The 17883-nt window shown below is 38.5% G+C and overlaps 2 protein-coding genes across 4 annotated transcripts; both read right to left on the bottom strand.

The window, feature by feature from the left end:
• Positions 1–835: 835 nt before the first annotated feature.
• Positions 836–17883, bottom strand: tdrkh (tudor and KH domain containing). Of its 3 annotated transcripts, XM_079845957.1 has the most exons (16): positions 17750–17876; positions 17214–17262; positions 16005–16100; positions 15150–15307; positions 14912–15003; positions 13067–13259; positions 12823–12962; positions 12402–12708; positions 10942–11108; positions 10647–10822; positions 10451–10515; positions 10208–10359; positions 8872–8982; positions 8737–8791; positions 1720–1808; positions 1071–1605 (listed from the first exon to the last, which is right to left on the bottom strand). In XM_079845957.1, exons 3-15 carry the CDS (start codon positions 16067–16069, stop codon positions 1753–1755), a joined length of 1737 nt encoding a protein of 578 aa, XP_079702083.1. In that variant the 5' UTR covers positions 16070–16100; positions 17214–17262; positions 17750–17876; the 3' UTR covers positions 1071–1605; positions 1720–1752. The 3 variants fall into 3 exon arrangements, with proteins under 3 accessions (XP_079702084.1, XP_079702083.1, XP_079702082.1); XM_079845956.1 differs by lacking the exon at positions 17214–17262 and having other exon boundaries at positions 17750–17865; XM_079845958.1 differs by lacking the exons at positions 16005–16100; positions 17214–17262 and having other exon boundaries at positions 836–1605; positions 17750–17883.
• Positions 2244–5956, bottom strand: LOC307144037 (uncharacterized protein). The gene is made up of 2 exons (XM_079845984.1): positions 5655–5956; positions 2244–4250 (listed from the first exon to the last, which is right to left on the bottom strand). Exon 2 carries the CDS (start codon positions 3553–3555, stop codon positions 2542–2544), a length of 1014 nt encoding a protein of 337 aa, XP_079702110.1. The 5' UTR covers positions 3556–4250; positions 5655–5956; the 3' UTR covers positions 2244–2541.

Raw genomic sequence — 17883 nt, 5'->3', positions numbered from 1 at the left:
TTTACACCATATAAGGTAATAGGAAATGTTTTAGTGAGGGTGAATAATTACAGATCAAATAAATACGGACTTTTTGGTGCCATAGGAGATTTATTGACTATAACTATTTCATATAATATGTCTACGGTCATAACTTCATGGTAATAGAATATGACAGGATGAAATGATGGATGGGGTGATAAATGTGTAGATGTGTGGCTAGCTCAGTAGATGGGGATAGTATGTCTTATGCAAGTAGTTCAATGAGCTGTACACTGTAGTCTTATTACAGGTATCGGAGTCTGGACCCCTGAAGTCAAAAATGCAATAAATTATAGTAATATAACATTTAGTTTGACCCTTTTGAGGTCCTTTCAACAGAAATCAACCTTTTCTGAGGTTAGGAAAACCCTTTCACGACTTTTTGTTGAAAAAAGAACTCTGTGTGTGTGATATATATATATATATATATATATATATATATATATATATATATATATATATATATATATATATATATATACACACACACACACATACAATAGATGTAATAGTAATACTCAATAGGAATCCTCTATAGATGCACAGCCTCACATTTGCAACACATTTTACTGGTATTTTTGATGAAACCAAACTGCACCTGATGTCATTCAAAACATTTTGAACTTGACATACATGCTGAAAAGTCAGTATTTACAGCTCCCCGAAAGTATTACAATCAGTAATCTTATATGAAGTTGACTGCCTTAATATTTATGGCTTCTGTTAAATATTTTATTGAATTATGCCGTTTCTCACACTTGTATTGCTTAGTCTATGCTGTCTTTAAATATAATGGAAGAGATATAATCCATTTCCATGACCATGTTTTCAGCCAGTCATTAGCTCCTGTTTTTTAATCATTTTTTTCACCACATAACATCTTACATATTTTATAACATCTTTTGTATTATTCTACAACTACCCAATAAACTGTGCATCCATTGCATCAGATCCAATTCCCCTCAAGCATTTTATGGCAGTACAATAATCCAAAAACAATAGAAGGACCATGTTCACTCAACTTGCACAAAAGATCTATTCAAATGAATATGGGGTATAATAATAGACTTTATTTAATTGTATACACACACATTATATATATATATATATACCATAGCATTTAATGTAATAAAACTCAATTCACAACATAAATAAATTGACACAGAAAATGAGAAACAGTACAAAAAAGAAAAGAAAAAAGATTCATCAACAAACCCTGAACCATCTTATCACTGAGAAACAAACCAAAAGGAACCTTGGTGCTACACTCCAACAATACTGAGGTTTCTAACTGACTCGATCACGAGTTCCCTGAGCTCTGCTCTTCAGACCAAAACAAAGTATGTAAAATTTGTATACGCAAATTAGATGAACAACGAAAACACAAGTGTAAACAGTTAAAAAAAAATAATGTCTTCAAGATGTCCTGAAAAGTTGACAAGATACAAACTGTGAAAACTGTTCCTTATATGAGAACTTATGCAGTAAATACAGGCAGTCTGAGCAGGTGGCGTAGTCAAGTAAGGCTCTTTCTCAGAGATGGGAAGCATGTGCTGAATGCTAAATGAGGATAACGACTGGTCTCTGGGGAGGAGAGGAGGATACAGGCAGAGTGACAGCATTAACACAATCAGCTGGTCTTAAATGGAATATTATACACAGGAGCATCCAAACTAAATAGATGAGATTTTTTCTTACCAATATCAAGGCATACATTTCTTTGGTCTTTTGTCAGTTGAATTCTTCATCAATAGTGTCATCCACACTTCCAGAAATTGAGGCAACTTCTGAAAGATGAACGGGGAAAAAAACAAAAACAAATATTTAACAGGACAAAACTATAATATAAACCAGAGAAAGGACAAAACAGAAATACACAACTACGAAATTGAAAAGGTGCTGGAAGCATTTTTAAAGACAGTTTGACCTGTAATGGGCAAACCTTTGAGGGGTGAGTGAACGCCAAGTTTCTTTAAGGTAACGCAAAACCTTTGAGAGGGAACGCAAACATTTTGCAAGCAAACGAAAAGTTTCATGTTACATGAAATTATAAAAATAAAAGCAATTAAAAAAATACTATAAAAATAATACTAAAATGAAAAAAACTAAAGAACAATAAGGAATTTTATTTGTATATCATCTTTCATAAATTAAGAAACACTGAAAAGCAAGACAAAATAGTAGGAAGAATAATTTAATTTAATAAAGTGGATTTTTTTTTTGTATGGGTTGGGAAGTAAACTATAGTATAGAAATGACGACAGATTTATATATAAAAAAATAAAAATAATTGTTAAAAGTTTCCAGAATCCTGAGGCATAATTATTACAGAGGTCCTTGGCTTCCAGCACCTTTAATACTTTTGAGGTGTACAGGTTCTGAAAACTTCAAGAACCACTAATTAAAGAGTGTGCACCACTCCCATTGAAGCCCAAACCCATGTGCAGTGTAAATAAAGCCTCAGTTGTGCTGTAGGTCACATGTGGGGCATATTCAGTGTAGAAAGGTGTATTAAAGCGCTTAATTGAAAACCAGACACATCCCATAGAGATCCAGTGTGCTCCAGTTTGTCGTTAAGTGAAGTATAAAAGTTACACCTTTTGTCGAATCGTCTTCACCACTGTTGCCCTGTTCACTTTTGAAATCCATGTTCTTTGGTTCCTGAAGGTCGTGTTTACTTCCTCTTGCTCCAGCTACACTTTCAGCTTTATTATGTAGGGTTTCATCGTTCAAGCTTGGCGTCTGGCATTTCACATTACTTTTCAGCAGGTTTGGTTCATCTAAATGTCCTTCCGTAAATGACTCGCGTTTAGGCTCTTCAGAAGTGCTAATTAAATCACTTTCACAGCTGCTACTGTCACTCAGAGTGATAACCTTTGGAGTCGGGTGTGGATGAGACGGATTAGCTGGACTGAGTCCCACATCAGCGCTTTCAACACTCTTGGATGAATCTGAACTCAGTTCAATCACAGAGACAGAGGAAGCAGTGGTCTCATCACAAGATTCTGTCAAATACAAAGAGGATTCTGTGGACGACTGAGGCATAGTGGTGCTGAGAGACGCCTCGGACGAGTCCCTCGAGGAAGTAAGGTAATACCACACTCCTCTGATGCCGTCACTGCTCTCAGTGTTTTCACTGTAACTGTCCACTGTACATAAGGAGTCCGTATCTTCTGATGCAGTAGATGTGGTCATCTTCTTGCCATAATAATTTGTGCCAAGGAAAACGTCATCACTGAGAGTGAAGGAATCCAGCGCTGATGTCACAGCCTCCACACAGGAAGGAGATGTGGAAGAGATTTCCTGAACTGACAGCACATGTAATGGTGACACTGGGGTTAAGTTGTTGGGCTGGATTGGAGGGTCTAGCGCGGAGGAAGACGACTCAAGGATTTGGCTGACTAGATCACTCAGGTTCTGAGATGGCGTGGAGTGGATCAGTGAAGAGGAAGTCATGAGTGCAAAATATGGGCTCTGGTCCACGTCAGCTCGCTCCACCTCCAAAGAGCTTGAGAGACATGAAGACCATTCCATCTGCTTGCTTGCCCATGGACATGCTGAACCTTCACACACGCCAGCCCAAGAAGTTGTTAAACACTGCTGAACTGAAATACGCTACTGTTCAAAAGTTTGAGGCCAGTAAGAATTTAAGGTTTTTGGCCTAGTCCACACATACACAGGTATTTTTATAACCAGAGTTTTTCCCTCCTCCGTTTAAAAAAAACAATCGCGTCCACACAAGCACGGTTTAAAAAAAATCTCCGTCCACATGAAAACGCAAAACTACGCAATGATTGGCTGCCTGATTTCCACATGGGTCCCGTCCACGGAGGGATGCTATGGGCTCAGTGAAACCCTTCTACAAGTTTACTTTGGACTCAGTGACAGGTAACTGTACACATGGGTAGGCTCAAGTGGACTGAAGCTTCACACACTTGCCTTATGTTGTATTATTGCATTCTGGCGCCTCTGTTCTGCAATACAATGAGATAACTGCGCATGTATCTGTATAGGCTACATGTGATAAGCGCTATTAGCAGAGTTATTAAAAGCTACGTCCGCCATTGCATAGACTCGACTCATGTAACGTTAAACAAAAGCGATAACGGCGCACAAACTGACGTCAAACAAAGGAGAGAACGGCGCACATTTTGACTTAACAAGCCTAAATCTCCGGTTTCACCATCTACACAACAACGCTGTAACCGGAGTTTCTAAAAAACTTCACCCTGGCCTAGGGCTGCAACGACGCGTCGATGACATCGACTACGAAAATACGTCGACGTGCGTGAAATGCGTCGACGCGTCGGCGGCACATTATTTACGTTCTAGAATGGAACAGAAGATCTAGAATAATGGCAGCTTCTGCTCCCGGGCATAGTGAAAATGATCATTTATCATATACAGCCAGACCGCGACATTCAAAAGTGTGGGAGTACTTTAAACAGAAGCCGAATAAAACTGTGCTTTGTTCGCTCTGTAATGCCGGTTTCACATTGCGCGCGGTGGCAGAGCAGGTGCTGTGCGCGTGGAGAGCGGGAGCTTTCACACTGCCAGTCAGTGTTGCCAAGTCCCGTTTTTTTCCGCGGAATTGGGCTACTTCTACACTGTTGCCGCGGGCTGTGTCTCATGTCCGCGGGTTGAAGCGATCCCAATTATGTGATATTTAGCCCCGGGAATGAGAATTTTAGCCGGCAGCCCTGCAAAAAAACACACATATTTAACCCCCCGAACGCGATGTTTACCAGAGAACCTCCCCGAAACGCGATTGGGCTTGTTTTGGACTAGTTTTGAGTAACGAATGGGTGGGTTTTGTTGTGTAAACCTGGCAACCCTGCTGCCAGTGTTCTCTCGCGCAGCTGAACCGTGGCGCGTGTATTGCAACAGACGGTCACATTTTCCGGGGTTCTTCTCCGACCCCAGTACGTCTCGTGCTTTTATTTATTATGGGCTGCATATATCTCCTGTTAATGCGACCTGGTTCCGCTCTGTCCCAAACACATATGCATAATAACATGCTGTATATAGGTAGTTTGCATGATTAAAGTAACATTAAAGTTAAGATATGCCTCTAGCTTTAATCATTTAAATGTGTCTTTGAAGTTTGGGCTAAAACTTCTGGCAGCTTTAGTCGTTGTTTATGCACATGCATCTTCAAAATAGACGACTAGTTATACTATATTAAAACTATGCTGAAAGCTCCTGTATGTGAACCTTTTGCAGATAAATACAAGTGCATTTTCGTTTACTATTGACACAAATCAATAAGTAAATCATACTCAACTACTATAGTAAACAACTTTTCCTAATTAGGCCTACTCTGTATACATTTTATGATGAATAGTATCATTATATATTATGTTTAAAAAGCTTCTTGTGTTCATATATTTCTTTATAAAATGGCATAGCCTACTATGTACACTACCCTTCCTGAAATACAATTAATATTGTCATCATTCATTGATTTCATGTTAAAATAATATACAAATTCACTACCCTCTTTGAAGTACAATAATCAGTAAAAAAGAATCATAAGATTAATCCGGAAAAATAATCGTTAGATTAGTCGACTAATCGAAAAAATAATCGTTAGATTAGTCGACAGAAAAAATAATCGTTAGTTGCAGCTCTACCCTGGCCGGAGTTTTCAAAAAAGTCCGGTTTCAGTAACCGGATACTGCGTTTGCGTGTGGATGAACAGCCAAACCGCATAGAATAAGCTGCGGTTTTGAAAATATCCGTGTTCGTGTGGACAGGGCCTTTGAAAGAAGTCTCTTATGCTCACCAAGGCTGTATTTATCTGATCAAAAATACAGTAAAAACATTATTGTGAAATATTACTACAATTTAAATGAATAGCCTTCTAATTTAAAATATTTAGAATTGCAATTTATTCCGGTGATGGCAAAGCTGAATTTTTCCAGTCTTCAATGTCACATGATCATTCAGAAAGCATACTAATATGCTGATTTGGTGCTCATGAAACATTTATTATCAAAAACATTTTTTAATCAATATTTTTGTGGAAACCATGATGCAAGTTTATGGCCAATTATAAAAGTATTAATGGACACTTGATCAATACTTAAAAAAAAAAATTATATATATATATACAGGGAGTGCAGAATTATTAGGCACATTGATTTTCTGATCATATTTTTTTTCCAGGCACATTTGACCAATTCCAAACCACAGTAATCCTAATAACTACTATTGATTTAGTATTTAATAATGTATAAGTGATATACAATTGTTCATGAAGGCTGGAAATGAAAATCACCTTATATTCAGGTGTGCAGAATTATTAGGCATGTTTTCTTTTACAGATAAATTGAGCCAAAAAAAGAGATTTAACTCAGACTGAAAAGTCAAAAAAGTATTAAATGCCCATGAGAAGGATGCAATACTAATGCAATACTAGACATTGCAGTTAAGGCGTGACCATTGGACAGTGAAATGCTCGTTGGGTCAGCAGAGTCAGACAAAAACAGGTGGTGAAGAAAAGACACATGTCAACTGCAAAAGAATTAAGAATTAAGGTGAAGAATTAAGGGTGAAACCATCAGGAACCCTTTAGTCTCCAGCGCCACCATTTTCCAGAGCTGCAACCTACCTGGAGTCTCCAGAAGTGCAAGGTATCAGGATCTCAGAGACTTCAGTTTAGGCTTGCTACGATAGTCGGTGTTGCCGGTGTTACCGGTGTCCAGACTCAACACCGGTTATATCACTTGCCCACCGTGGCACAGCCCACCGTCTTTTTTATGTTTTTATAGTAATAAAATAATTTAGTTCAGTTAGAGAACAGACAATACAAATAAAAACTGAATGTATCTGCTTAATAAAGCAGGATCCGACCGTGAGTCTCGGCAGCGGCAGGAGTCATTCATCAGATTTAAGAGTGAGGAGCTGACGGAGATGATCGCGGAAGATTTGATTTCAAAGCGAAACGCAAAAGCGCCTATTTAAGGGAGTTTGTCATTTGTTTTGTTGTTGTGTTTTTCATTAAAAATTATAGGCTAATGAACCCATAATTCAAGCAACCCGCAGCCGAATTGGCGCTTATTCAAAACGAAAGTAAAGTAAGTAAAATGTGCACGGCCGCACAGAGCGCGCATTGTTTACTTTCGCCTGGCTCCGCAGTGTGAGCCTCCGCGCTACGCTGACTGCGGGCGCTCGTGCGGGCGCGTCGAGTATAAACGAGGCTTTACAGACGAACGGTTATTCATTCATGGCGTGCATCTCAATCATAGACTGATCAATGCTTGATCAATGCTTGATCAGTGCCCTGACTACTGAACTAGGAACTGATTGAGACGCACCCATGGCCTCACATAGCGCGCATTTACAGACGAGCTGTCATTCACGGTGTGTGAATACGCAACACTGGCGCATTTTCAGTTCAGACCGGTCGTGTGTATGTTACTTTCGGTTAGATAGAATTAGTGATTTAAAAGCCTCCGCCGGTGATACCGGTATTACCGGTGTTGTCACACATCAATTAACTGGTGGGAAAATTTCCTCACCGTCACATCCCTACTTCAGTTAGGTAAAGAATCCTAAAAAATGACCCCCACTAGATAAGAATCACAAGCTGAAGTGTTGTAAAATACATGAAGAAGGTTTTTTTATAGGCTTTATGGACAGATAGGTTGAGAGTGACTCTTGAAGGACCAGCACCACATCCTCTAGTACCACTGTTTGAAGAATTCATCTTCCAGAATCTGGCAGTACGTTTTGGGAGTTCATTTTTAGTCCATCTCTGCAAAACGGACTTCAGGATGGACTAAAATGAACTCCCAAAACGTCCTGCCAGATTCTGGAAGATGAATTCTTCAAACAGTGGTACTAGAGGATGTGGTGCTGGTCCTTCAAGAGTCACTCTCAACCTATAAAATCTATAAAGCCTATAAAAAAGCAGGCTTCATGTATTTTACAACACTTCAGCTTGTGATTCTTATCTAGTGGGGGTCATTTTTTAGGATTCTTTACCTAACTGAAGTCTCTGAGATCCTGACACTAAAGGGTTCCTGATGGTTTCACCCTTAATTCTTCACCTTAATTCTTAATTCTTTTGCGGTTAATAGGTGTCTTTTCTCCGCCACATGTTTTTGTCTGACCCTGCTGACCCAACGAGCATTTCACTGTCCAATGGTCACGCCTTAACTGCAATGTCTAGTATTGCATTAGTATTGCATCCTTCTCATGGGCATTTAATACTTTTTGACTTTTCAGTCTGAGTTAAATCTCTTTTTTGGCTCAATTTATCTGTAAAAGAAAACATGCCTAATAATTCTGCACACCTGAATATAAGGTGATTTTCATTTCCAGCCTTCATGAACAATTATATATCACTTATACATTATTAAATACTAAATCAATAGTAGTTATTAGGATTACTGTGGTTTGGAATTGGTCAAATGTGCCTGGAAAAAAAATATGATCAGAAAATCAACGTGCCTAATAATTCTGCACTCCCTGTATATATATATACAGGGAGTGCACAGGGATCGATAGAGATATATATATATATATATATATATATATATATATATATTTATTAATATATTACTGACCTCAAACTTTTGTGTATGTGGAGGAATACAAGCATGTACTAATGCATCCAGAATTTAAAGAAAAGTTTAAAAGGTTATAAATTACATTAAAAAGGAAGCATCATTACATTTCTTCAACAAAGCTGAAAAAAAAAAAACGTACCTGACAAACTGATGCAGGACATACTGAATTCAGAGGTCGCACCAGTCATGTCGTCCTGTGAAAATATTAACAGAGATTCATTTAATTGCGGCTTCTACCTCCAATACATTGTATAACACAATCCATATATCTTACCAGCATCTTCTGCAGCGATCTGGACTCCCAGTCTCCCCTCAGCCCAATCCCTTCTTCCTCGCAGCTTACAGCATGACCGAGACTAATCAACTCCTTACCGAGATCCACAGCCTGAGACAGAGGAGATAAACCACACCAGAGGATTTAAAAAACGAAAACTATTACAATTTCAGAAGAGTGGCGAGTGGTGCCTGTTCATGAAAATCTCGCCACCACAACATCAGTATTTGTTAGGGTGATTTGGATGGGTGGTAGACTGTAGGTGGATGAGGGGATGATATGGCATTGCTAGATGGTAGCAATTCTACTAAAGAGCACAATGTGCAGGGCGCATTATCCTGCTGAAAGAGGCCACAGCCACTAAGGAATACCGTTTCCATGAAAGGGTGTACATTGTCTGAAACAATATTATTAGGTAGGTGGCACATGTCAAAGTAACATCCACATGGATGGCAGGACCCAAGGTTTCCAAGCAGAACATTGACCAAAGCATCACACTGCCTCCGCCGGATTGCCTTCTTCACATAGTGCATCCTGGTGCCATGTGTTCCCCAGGTAAGTGACGCCCACGCACCCGGCCATCCACGTGATGTAAAAGAAAACATGATTCTTCAGACCAGGCCACCTTCTTCCATTGCTCCGTGGTCCAGTTCTGATGCTCACGTGCCCACAGTTGGCACTTCTGGCAGTGGACATGGGGCAGCATGGGCACCCTGACTGGTCTGCGGCTATGCAGCCCCATACACAACAAACTGCGATGACCTGTGTGTTCTGACATCTTTCAATCAGAACCAGAACGTCTCTCTATTAATGTGCTTGGACACAGAGCTCTGTGAACAGCCAGCCTCTTTTGCAATGACCTTTTGTGTCTTGCCCTCCTTGTACAAGGTGTCAATGGTCGTCTTTTGGACAACTGTCAAGTCAGCAGTCTTCCCCATGATTTTGTAGCACACAGAACTAGACTGAGACACCATTTATAGGCCTTTGCAGGTGTTTTTGAGTAAATTAGCTGATTAGAGTGTGGCACCAGGTGTCTTCAATATTGAACCTTTTCACAATATTCTAATTTTCTGAGATACTGAATTTGGGATTTTCCTAAGTTGTCAGTTATAATCATCAAAATGAAAAGAAAAACATTTGAAATATATCAGTCTGTGTGTAATGAATGAATATAATATACAAGTTTCACTTTTTGAATGGAATTAGTGAAATAAATCAACTTTTTGATGATATTCTAATTATATGACCAGCACCTGTATACTATGATGAAAAAATTCTGTCAAAAGTTTAGCATCAAACAGATTCAGTTAAGTGAGTTGTGATGTTGACCTCTAACCTTTCCCTGGCTGTTGTCATAGAGTTTCACACTAGGCCAAGACGAGACCTCAGAATGAGAATAGCTGTACAGTTTGGCCAATAAAGGTTTCCATTCGGCACAGTATGTCAGGCGTTCAAAGTCATCCAGGGCTTCCTCAGTCCAAACCTCTCCTGAAACAAAAGAAAGAAAGATAACATTTTGACTTTATTCTGTTGATTAAACTTATATTTCACTGATAAACAGCTAAATATCTCTTTTTACCTGCAGGACGAACTCCTGCTAGGCTGCACTCAATGGCTTGGAAGGGTAGGCTCAGGAAGTCACTTCTAAACACCACAAAATAATATACCATCAGTATGAGTAAACATATCACTCTGTGTTTATTCAGAAATGGAAAAATAATAAAAATCAAGAGCCCAAGAAGCATACAAGCATAACAGATGATTCTCTCGTTTACCTCATGCTTCGTAACTGTTCCCGTGGAAGCTCCCCATTGTCCCCGAAGTCCACATAATACAAATCCACCAGGCCAGAGCCCAGAATTCCTAACACTCTAGCACGATTCCACGTGCCATCGTCCCTGTAAGGAGCAGCTACAATGTCACCAACAATAATGGTCTCCACTCTGTGCTCCTGAGGTAAGAAAAGTAATTATTCATTAATAATATAAAATAAATAATAATAAAGGTGAAGTAATTTACTAATTTATCATGGTCATGGAGCCCAAGTCAAGTGAGGTCAAGCAAACTCACTTGTGAGGTATCACTGTTGAAGAAATGGCTCATTTCGGCAGTCAGTTTATCCAGTTGTAGAGATCGGACCCCCAGGATCTGGATCCAAAAGTGTTGAGGATTCTCAGAGGCGGACACGTACACCTCCAGATGCTCATCGGGCTGGAAGCTCAGGTCTGGACTAGGAACTGATAAGAAACAACTAATGAGTGATTTGATCTTCTACGGGAGTCTAAAGTCGGGCTCACACTACAGGAGTTCAAGGCCGATTTTTTTTTTCCCCTCCCAAGAATCAGAGCAAAAAAATCTTGTCGAGGTCCTTGATCGGTTCCGATGTTCGGTAAAGATTATAGAACACCTTACGTGAGTGATACCATCAGATTTCATAATCGATTTGGATTTCAAAACTCCTATAGTCTAAGCCCAGCTTAAGGGTCCGTTTACAAGATACCGGTTTAAACTAAAACCGTAAAACTTTATGCATTTTGGCCGTTCATTTACACGACAACAGCGTTTTGGGGGCCTGAAAACGCAAGCTTTTGAAATCGGTTTCAAAGTGCATGTTTTTGAAACAACAGAAACGCAACTTTTTGAAAACGGTGACGTCATGTGCATGTGTATGACCGGTTCAGTCTATAGAAGTGTTTCCCAACCACGATCCTGGAGGCACATAAACACTGCAGATTTTGCATGTCTCCTTAATCAAACACACCTGATTCAAATTATCATCTTATTATCAGAGACTCCGAGACCTGAAATGGGCATGTCGAATAAAGGAGAAATTGTGGTTGGGAAACACTGGTCTATAGGCGTGTAGCGTTTCTTTACAGTGACATCACCAACTACTGGCATGCACAATACAGCGTTTTTAATTGTTTTCATGGATCCTTGTGAACGGGGAACATTTTGACAACATTGACGTATGTACACGAAAAACTTTTCCGTTTTTAGTACATTGTTGTTTGTGTAAATAAACCCTTAACATGATTGATTGGTAGTGCGGAACAATTTTTTTTGGGGAGAAAAATAAAGTCTAATGGCAATTTTTCGGATAAAAATATATATATTTTTTAATCAAGAGCTCCAGGTTTGTAGGCCCAGACAACATGCCCCTTATATCAATGACAAAAATATCTTAAAATATTTATAAATAAAAATCTTTAAAAAAAAAAAAATGTATAAATAATATCATAGCAAGAAATATATTACTTTTGCAATAATAATATAAAATATTACGCATTTAATTAACACACGCACATATACTATTTACAGTATAATTGTAAAATTATTATACATAATGTTCTGATTCATTATTCACCTTCAAGTGAATAATGACTTTCTTCTGTGGAACACAAATGGGGATGTTGCATAGATTCTCGTTTAGGTTTGGAACAGCATTAATGCAAGTAATTGATGACAGAATTGTCATTGTGATTCCTATAATTCACTGGCCTTGTGAAAGTGGGTTTGGTTAATCTTACTTTCAAATTTGGAGATCTCCAAAGGCGATACTGGAGAGATAATCTCCTCCTCCTCTGATTTAAGGGAGTTTTCAGCAGTATCACTGCTGTCTGCAAAGCCGTTGACTGTAACAGGCCCCTCTCGTTTAAGCTCAATCACTGGGGAAGGCAGATCTTTTCCATCAAGCTTTAATAATTCATTCCCTGGTCCTTGGGCCTTGTTAAATTGCTCCGTTTCCGGCGGTTTCCTCTTCTGACGCAGTGCAGAAGCTTGACTTATCCGCTTCCGTACAGTTTCATTCTCTATGACCTTCTCCATGATCATCTCCTGAGAGGAAAAAACATAACCAAAAACTAGGTCTCACTCACAAAATGTGGGCATAAAAGCTGTGCGTGAACGCAGAAGCTATTTTTCTAAACCACGCAAATGCTAAAATCTCACCTTTGCACTTTGAACTTCCTTGCGGGTGCCATTAATTGTGATCTTGCCCTTCTCCTCTAAGCTGTGTCTCCGATCTTTGGAGCAGTTCACCCTGGCCCCTGAAACTCTGTTTATGAACTTTAAGGTCTCACCACCACGACCTGGAGCAAACATTTCATAAGAAATTAAATGTTGACAGAATGATGCAAAGCACAAATGCTCTGACAACAGAGATACTTTTACTTAAATTGAATCGAACACCAACCTATAATTCGTCCAAATGCCGTCTGAGGCACGTCTATAACATCAGTGATGACCTCACAGTCAGTGGCCAGTTTCTCCAGCGCACACTGTGCCACTAGAATCTGCTCGGGCGAGCCCTGGATCAGAAAATTTACCATGCTCTGCTCTTCAGTGTTCGGCAGCACATTTATCTGGGCACCGGACTTCTGATTCACCTACACAAATGTGAGAGTTAGAGAATCACATAAAACAAATCATATACATTTTAAAGGGATAGTTCACCCAAAAATGAGAATTAGCCCATGATTTACTCACCCTCAAGTCATCCTAGGTGTATATGACGTTCTTCTTTGAGACGAATACAATCAGAGTCCTGGCTCTTCCAAGCTTTATAATGGCAGTAAATGGCAGCCCAAAATTTTGAAGCACAAAAAAAAAAAAAAAAAAAAAAGAGCATCCATCCATCATAAAAGTGCATCACACAGCTCCGGGGGGTTAATAAAGGCCTTCTGGAGCAAATCGATGCGTTTGTGTGAGAAAAATATATATATTTAAAACTGTAATCTCTAACTTCTGCTAACTGTCGTACGTGCGTTCACGTTCACCGGCATTCCAGCCTATGACGTAGGACACAGGCGTATCGCAAGTTCCGGTGACGAAGGCAGAAGCGCAGAGGGTAGAGCAAAGCAAAACTTAGTTCTCGTTAGAACTAGCATATTCTCACCGGAGTGTCCAACATCATACGCTGGAACGCCAGTCTCTCGTGAACATGTGTACGGACAGTTAGCAGAAGTTAGAGATTACGGTTTGTAAAGTTTTAAATATGGATATTTTTCTTACACAAATGCATCGTTCGCTTCAGAAGGCCTTTATTAACCCGCCGGAGCACTTATTATGGACTTCAAATCAGGAACAGCCATTTACTACTATTATAAAGCTTGGAAGAGCCACAACATTTTAATAATACAACTCTGATTGTATTCGTCTGAAAGAAGAATGTCATATACACCTAGGATGACTTGAGGGTAAATTATGGGCTAATTTTCCTTTTTGGGTGAACTATCCCTTTAACCAATTAATTTATTGATTTCTTTTTTAGACATTCAGAATTTTTCTAGACATTTGAATATTGTTTTAATCAGATTTCACAATTTGCTCTGTGATGAATTAACTTGCCTTGGATAAAAGTGCATACTTTAATGAATGTAATATTAAGTTTTATAATATAATATTGGTAAAAAACATGGAAAGTACTTGATTAGATGTTTTTCTCAGTTAAATAAAATCTGATTAAAAATATTCAGTAATTATGAATTGTGATTTATGAATGATTTTTTTTTAAGTAAAAAAGTTTGGGGTCAGTAAGATTTTTTTTTTTTTTTTTTAGAAATTAATTATTTAGCAAGGACACATTAAATTGACAAAAATTAACAATAATATTTATAATGTTACATCATATTTATAATGTTCTATTTCAAACAAATGCTGTTTTTTTACTTTATATTAATCAAAGAATCCTAAAAAAACAAAAAAAAGTTTTCACAAAAAATTAAGCAGCACATGAAAACAATAATTACCAAATCAGCAGATTTCTGAAGGATCATGTGACACTGAAGACTGGGGTAATGATGCTGAAAATTCAGCTTTGTCATCAGAGGAATTATTTAATATGCGGTGAATGGTTGATACACCGCATATTATATGACTCTATAATAATAGATCACAATACTACTGTATTTTTGAAATAAATGCAGCCTTGGTAGGCATAAGAGATTTTCAAAACCATTAAAAAGTCTTACATGCCCCAAACTTAGTTCCAGATTAGATCAAATACAAGTGACATAAAAAAGAAAGAACAAACACTCACTATGTCTAGAAAGGCGCTCTGATATCTTGCAATAGATCGGTACACGTTAAGGGGAACAGATATTCTGGACTCCTCTTTGCTTTGGCATTGCACTACAGAATCAAACGATGGAATGAGTATTATACTATCATTGTTAATTCCAAACAGTATCATTTTGACCATCAATGAGTGAAAACTGATGTCAGCACATGGCAACTGTTAAGAGCATGAAAAGAGCTTGCTAGAGTTCACGACTTACCAGCGCTACTTCGAATGTGACGGTAAACAAGGTAGCCCACCGTGGCCCCCACAGAGAGGCCGGCAGCCAAAGCTACTTTCTTCCCCGAGCTCAGGCTCTTCCACGGTCCATCTTGCACCGCGGCCATCACTTGGGTCGGACCAACCGGTAAACTCCACCTAGAGATACAGAACAAGCTGTAAGGTCCATGAACAGATCTGAACTTTAGTCCGCACCATGTACGGCTTTACATGGGCCTTCTCAGTAGCGCCATGCAACACTAATGAATTGTTGATGACAACGGCAAAGATGGGTCTCCTGGTTGCCTTTCAAACTTAGAACAAAACTTTGAATCTAACAAGAAAATGAGCAGAACTCTAATCAAAGGTTACTATTTGAGCACTCCTTTATGAGATTAGTTAGCCTAATTTTTCTAACCTAATTTGCTCAATAAGAAGAACAAAGATCACATTTCACAAACACTGAGACTTTAATGCCGCTATAATTGGGTTTTTGGACATTAAAGCCTGTGGAAACCTTTTCCGGAACATATCAGATCTTTCAAACAGCATATTTAACAACCCAGTCTTTGTTTTATTCAATTCGATTTTAAAGTTCAAGCACACAGCAGAAGCAGTGCATTGGACAAGGCTGCAACAACACACTTTGCCATCTTGTAGTAATGGCAAAAATTCAAATCCCCAAACCAAGCGAAACCTCTAATCAAATTTGCATTTTCATGAGGTATTTCTGCAACGACTGCACCAGCTGAAGGATATAGCCGAGCTTCAGCGCAGTACTGAAGCATAAAGCGGCGGGTGACACACGGATGTCGCAGACACACACAAGAGCAACACCATGCAGAATGATTCTCACTGTGAAAACAGGGCAGTGGGGCTGTAGTTCAGAAACACACGGGGTTTAGGGACGTCCACGTCCATCTTGTTCCCTCAAACCTCCTGTTCTGCCTCTCTTCAGCAGGAGGAACAGGCAAAAGAGTGAAATATGATTAAACACCAGCTGAATGATTCGTCCTGACTCCTTACAGCATGACAGGAGCTCCTCAGTCGGGGTAAATTACCCTATTGGACCCTTTTCACAGACTGTGATGACATGTTGGCATTAAATGACAGAAAAGCACTTTGAAAACTGCTAAGGGAGCGACTGTAAATTTGACGTCCTTCTCTCTTCTGACCAACGTAAATCAACCTCTAAATTTGTTCCCTCTGTTGGAAAGTCACAGAAACACTCTTATGGATTTTTATTTTATTTTGCAGTAGAATTTTGAAATTTGAAAAGTTATATTCGTTGTGGTTTCTGTTTACTACTATAAATTATAAACTATGACGACTTCCGCTTCTGAGAAGATGGGAAATGTGAGGTCAATATATAATACTTTTCATTTTATACTTGTTCAGAATGACAGCAAATGCTCATTGCTAATCATTAATTTGCAATTTATTGAATGTTTAGTGAATGTTTGATCTAATGAAATTAATATTTATTTCCAATCTTGCTGTTTGAGATAAGCAATTTTCCAAAATCCAGCGATTTTTACAATTCAATTTGTACACATCCAGTGTGGTTATCATTAACTAAAACTAAACTGTTAAAAATTGAAATGAAGCTGAAATCAAATAAATAATATAAAAGCTATTAGAAGTACTTAAATGACAAATTAAAACTGAGGTAAAAATAAATTAAAGGCTTTATATATAGAAATACATTTAAAAAGCTAATAAAAACGCCAAATACACAGGATTTCTACAACTTGAAAATATAAAACAGTAGTATTATTAAAAATATTAATAAATACTATATTGGTATATAAATAATACTAAAATAACATTATGCAAACTAATGTGATGGGTTTTATTTTATTGGCATTTAACAGCAATATTGTGCATTTGAAAAGATGCACATCTGAATGATGCTCACAATATAATAATTAATAAAAAAGTGCTGACAGCCATATTAAAGAAAGACATGCATGCATATATGTATGTATATGTATAATCAGATTATCTATAAGAAAATATGTAAAACTCAGATTTGGGGGGGGTGGGGGGGGTGGTCACAACTCACAGATGTAGGTCGAACTGATTGACTTCACTTTCTCTCTGCGCAAACTTCCCTGTGGGTTTAGCATGTGCAAAAATAAACAAGGCATTCTCGTGCATCAGTTACATAGACTGTGTGATCAGTTACATCTACCTTTTTTTTTTTAAGTGTTTTCTTTTGCTCAGTTGAGCTGTAACTTGTATCACTGCATTGTTCTCCGATATTTGCACATAAAAGCATTAAAACAGGACCTGTTGTGCATCATGCACGTGAATATGCGTGAGGAATAGTTAATGCAGCGCCTGCTAGTTAGCACGTGATGGATGTCATGTCACACGGGGTGCGGTGTATTTCTCGCCTTTTACAACAATCTATCCGTTACATAGAATTAAAAGTATTTTTAAAAATCATATGTCTGACAAAGGTTTGTTTGGCTGGATAATGCATTTGGAACATATACAGCAGGGCGTTTGGATTTTCAACAGGACATCTTCAGCGGACGGCTAATGCACTAAACACCAGAACCAGATAAAGCACCAAAAACATACCGACATATTTACCTCTAAAACGGTCTAAAATGTGAGGGAGTCCTCGTAGCGAGTCCTTCAAATGATCTTATGACACCCGTCAGCGTGCTGCTGATCCACCGGCTCTGCCGTGCTTCATTCTGTAGTACGCAGTACGCGCAGTTAAC

Source organism: Gobio gobio, assembly GCF_949357685.1.
Source record: "Gobio gobio genome assembly, chromosome: 20".
NCBI lineage: Eukaryota > Metazoa > Chordata > Actinopteri > Cypriniformes > Gobionidae > Gobio > Gobio gobio.
This window is presented reverse-complemented; position numbering and strand designations above follow the sequence as displayed.

Coding starts and splice junctions, on each gene's coding strand:
- LOC307144037 (XM_079845984.1), bottom strand. CDS start 3,555: ATGGAATGGTCTTCATGTCTCTCAAGCTCTTTGGAGGTGGAGCGAGCT.
- tdrkh (XM_079845957.1), bottom strand. CDS start 16,069: ATGGACGTGGACGTCCCTAAACCCCGTGTGTTTCTGAACTACAGCCCC. Junction 10,823..10,941: donor TCAACAGTGATACCTCACAA/GTGAGTTTGCTT, acceptor TTCTTACCTCAG/GAGCACAGAGTGGAGACCAT. Junction 10,516..10,646: donor GAACAGTTACGAAGCATGAG/GTAAACGAGAGA, acceptor TGTGGTGTTTAG/AAGTGACTTCCTGAGCCTAC.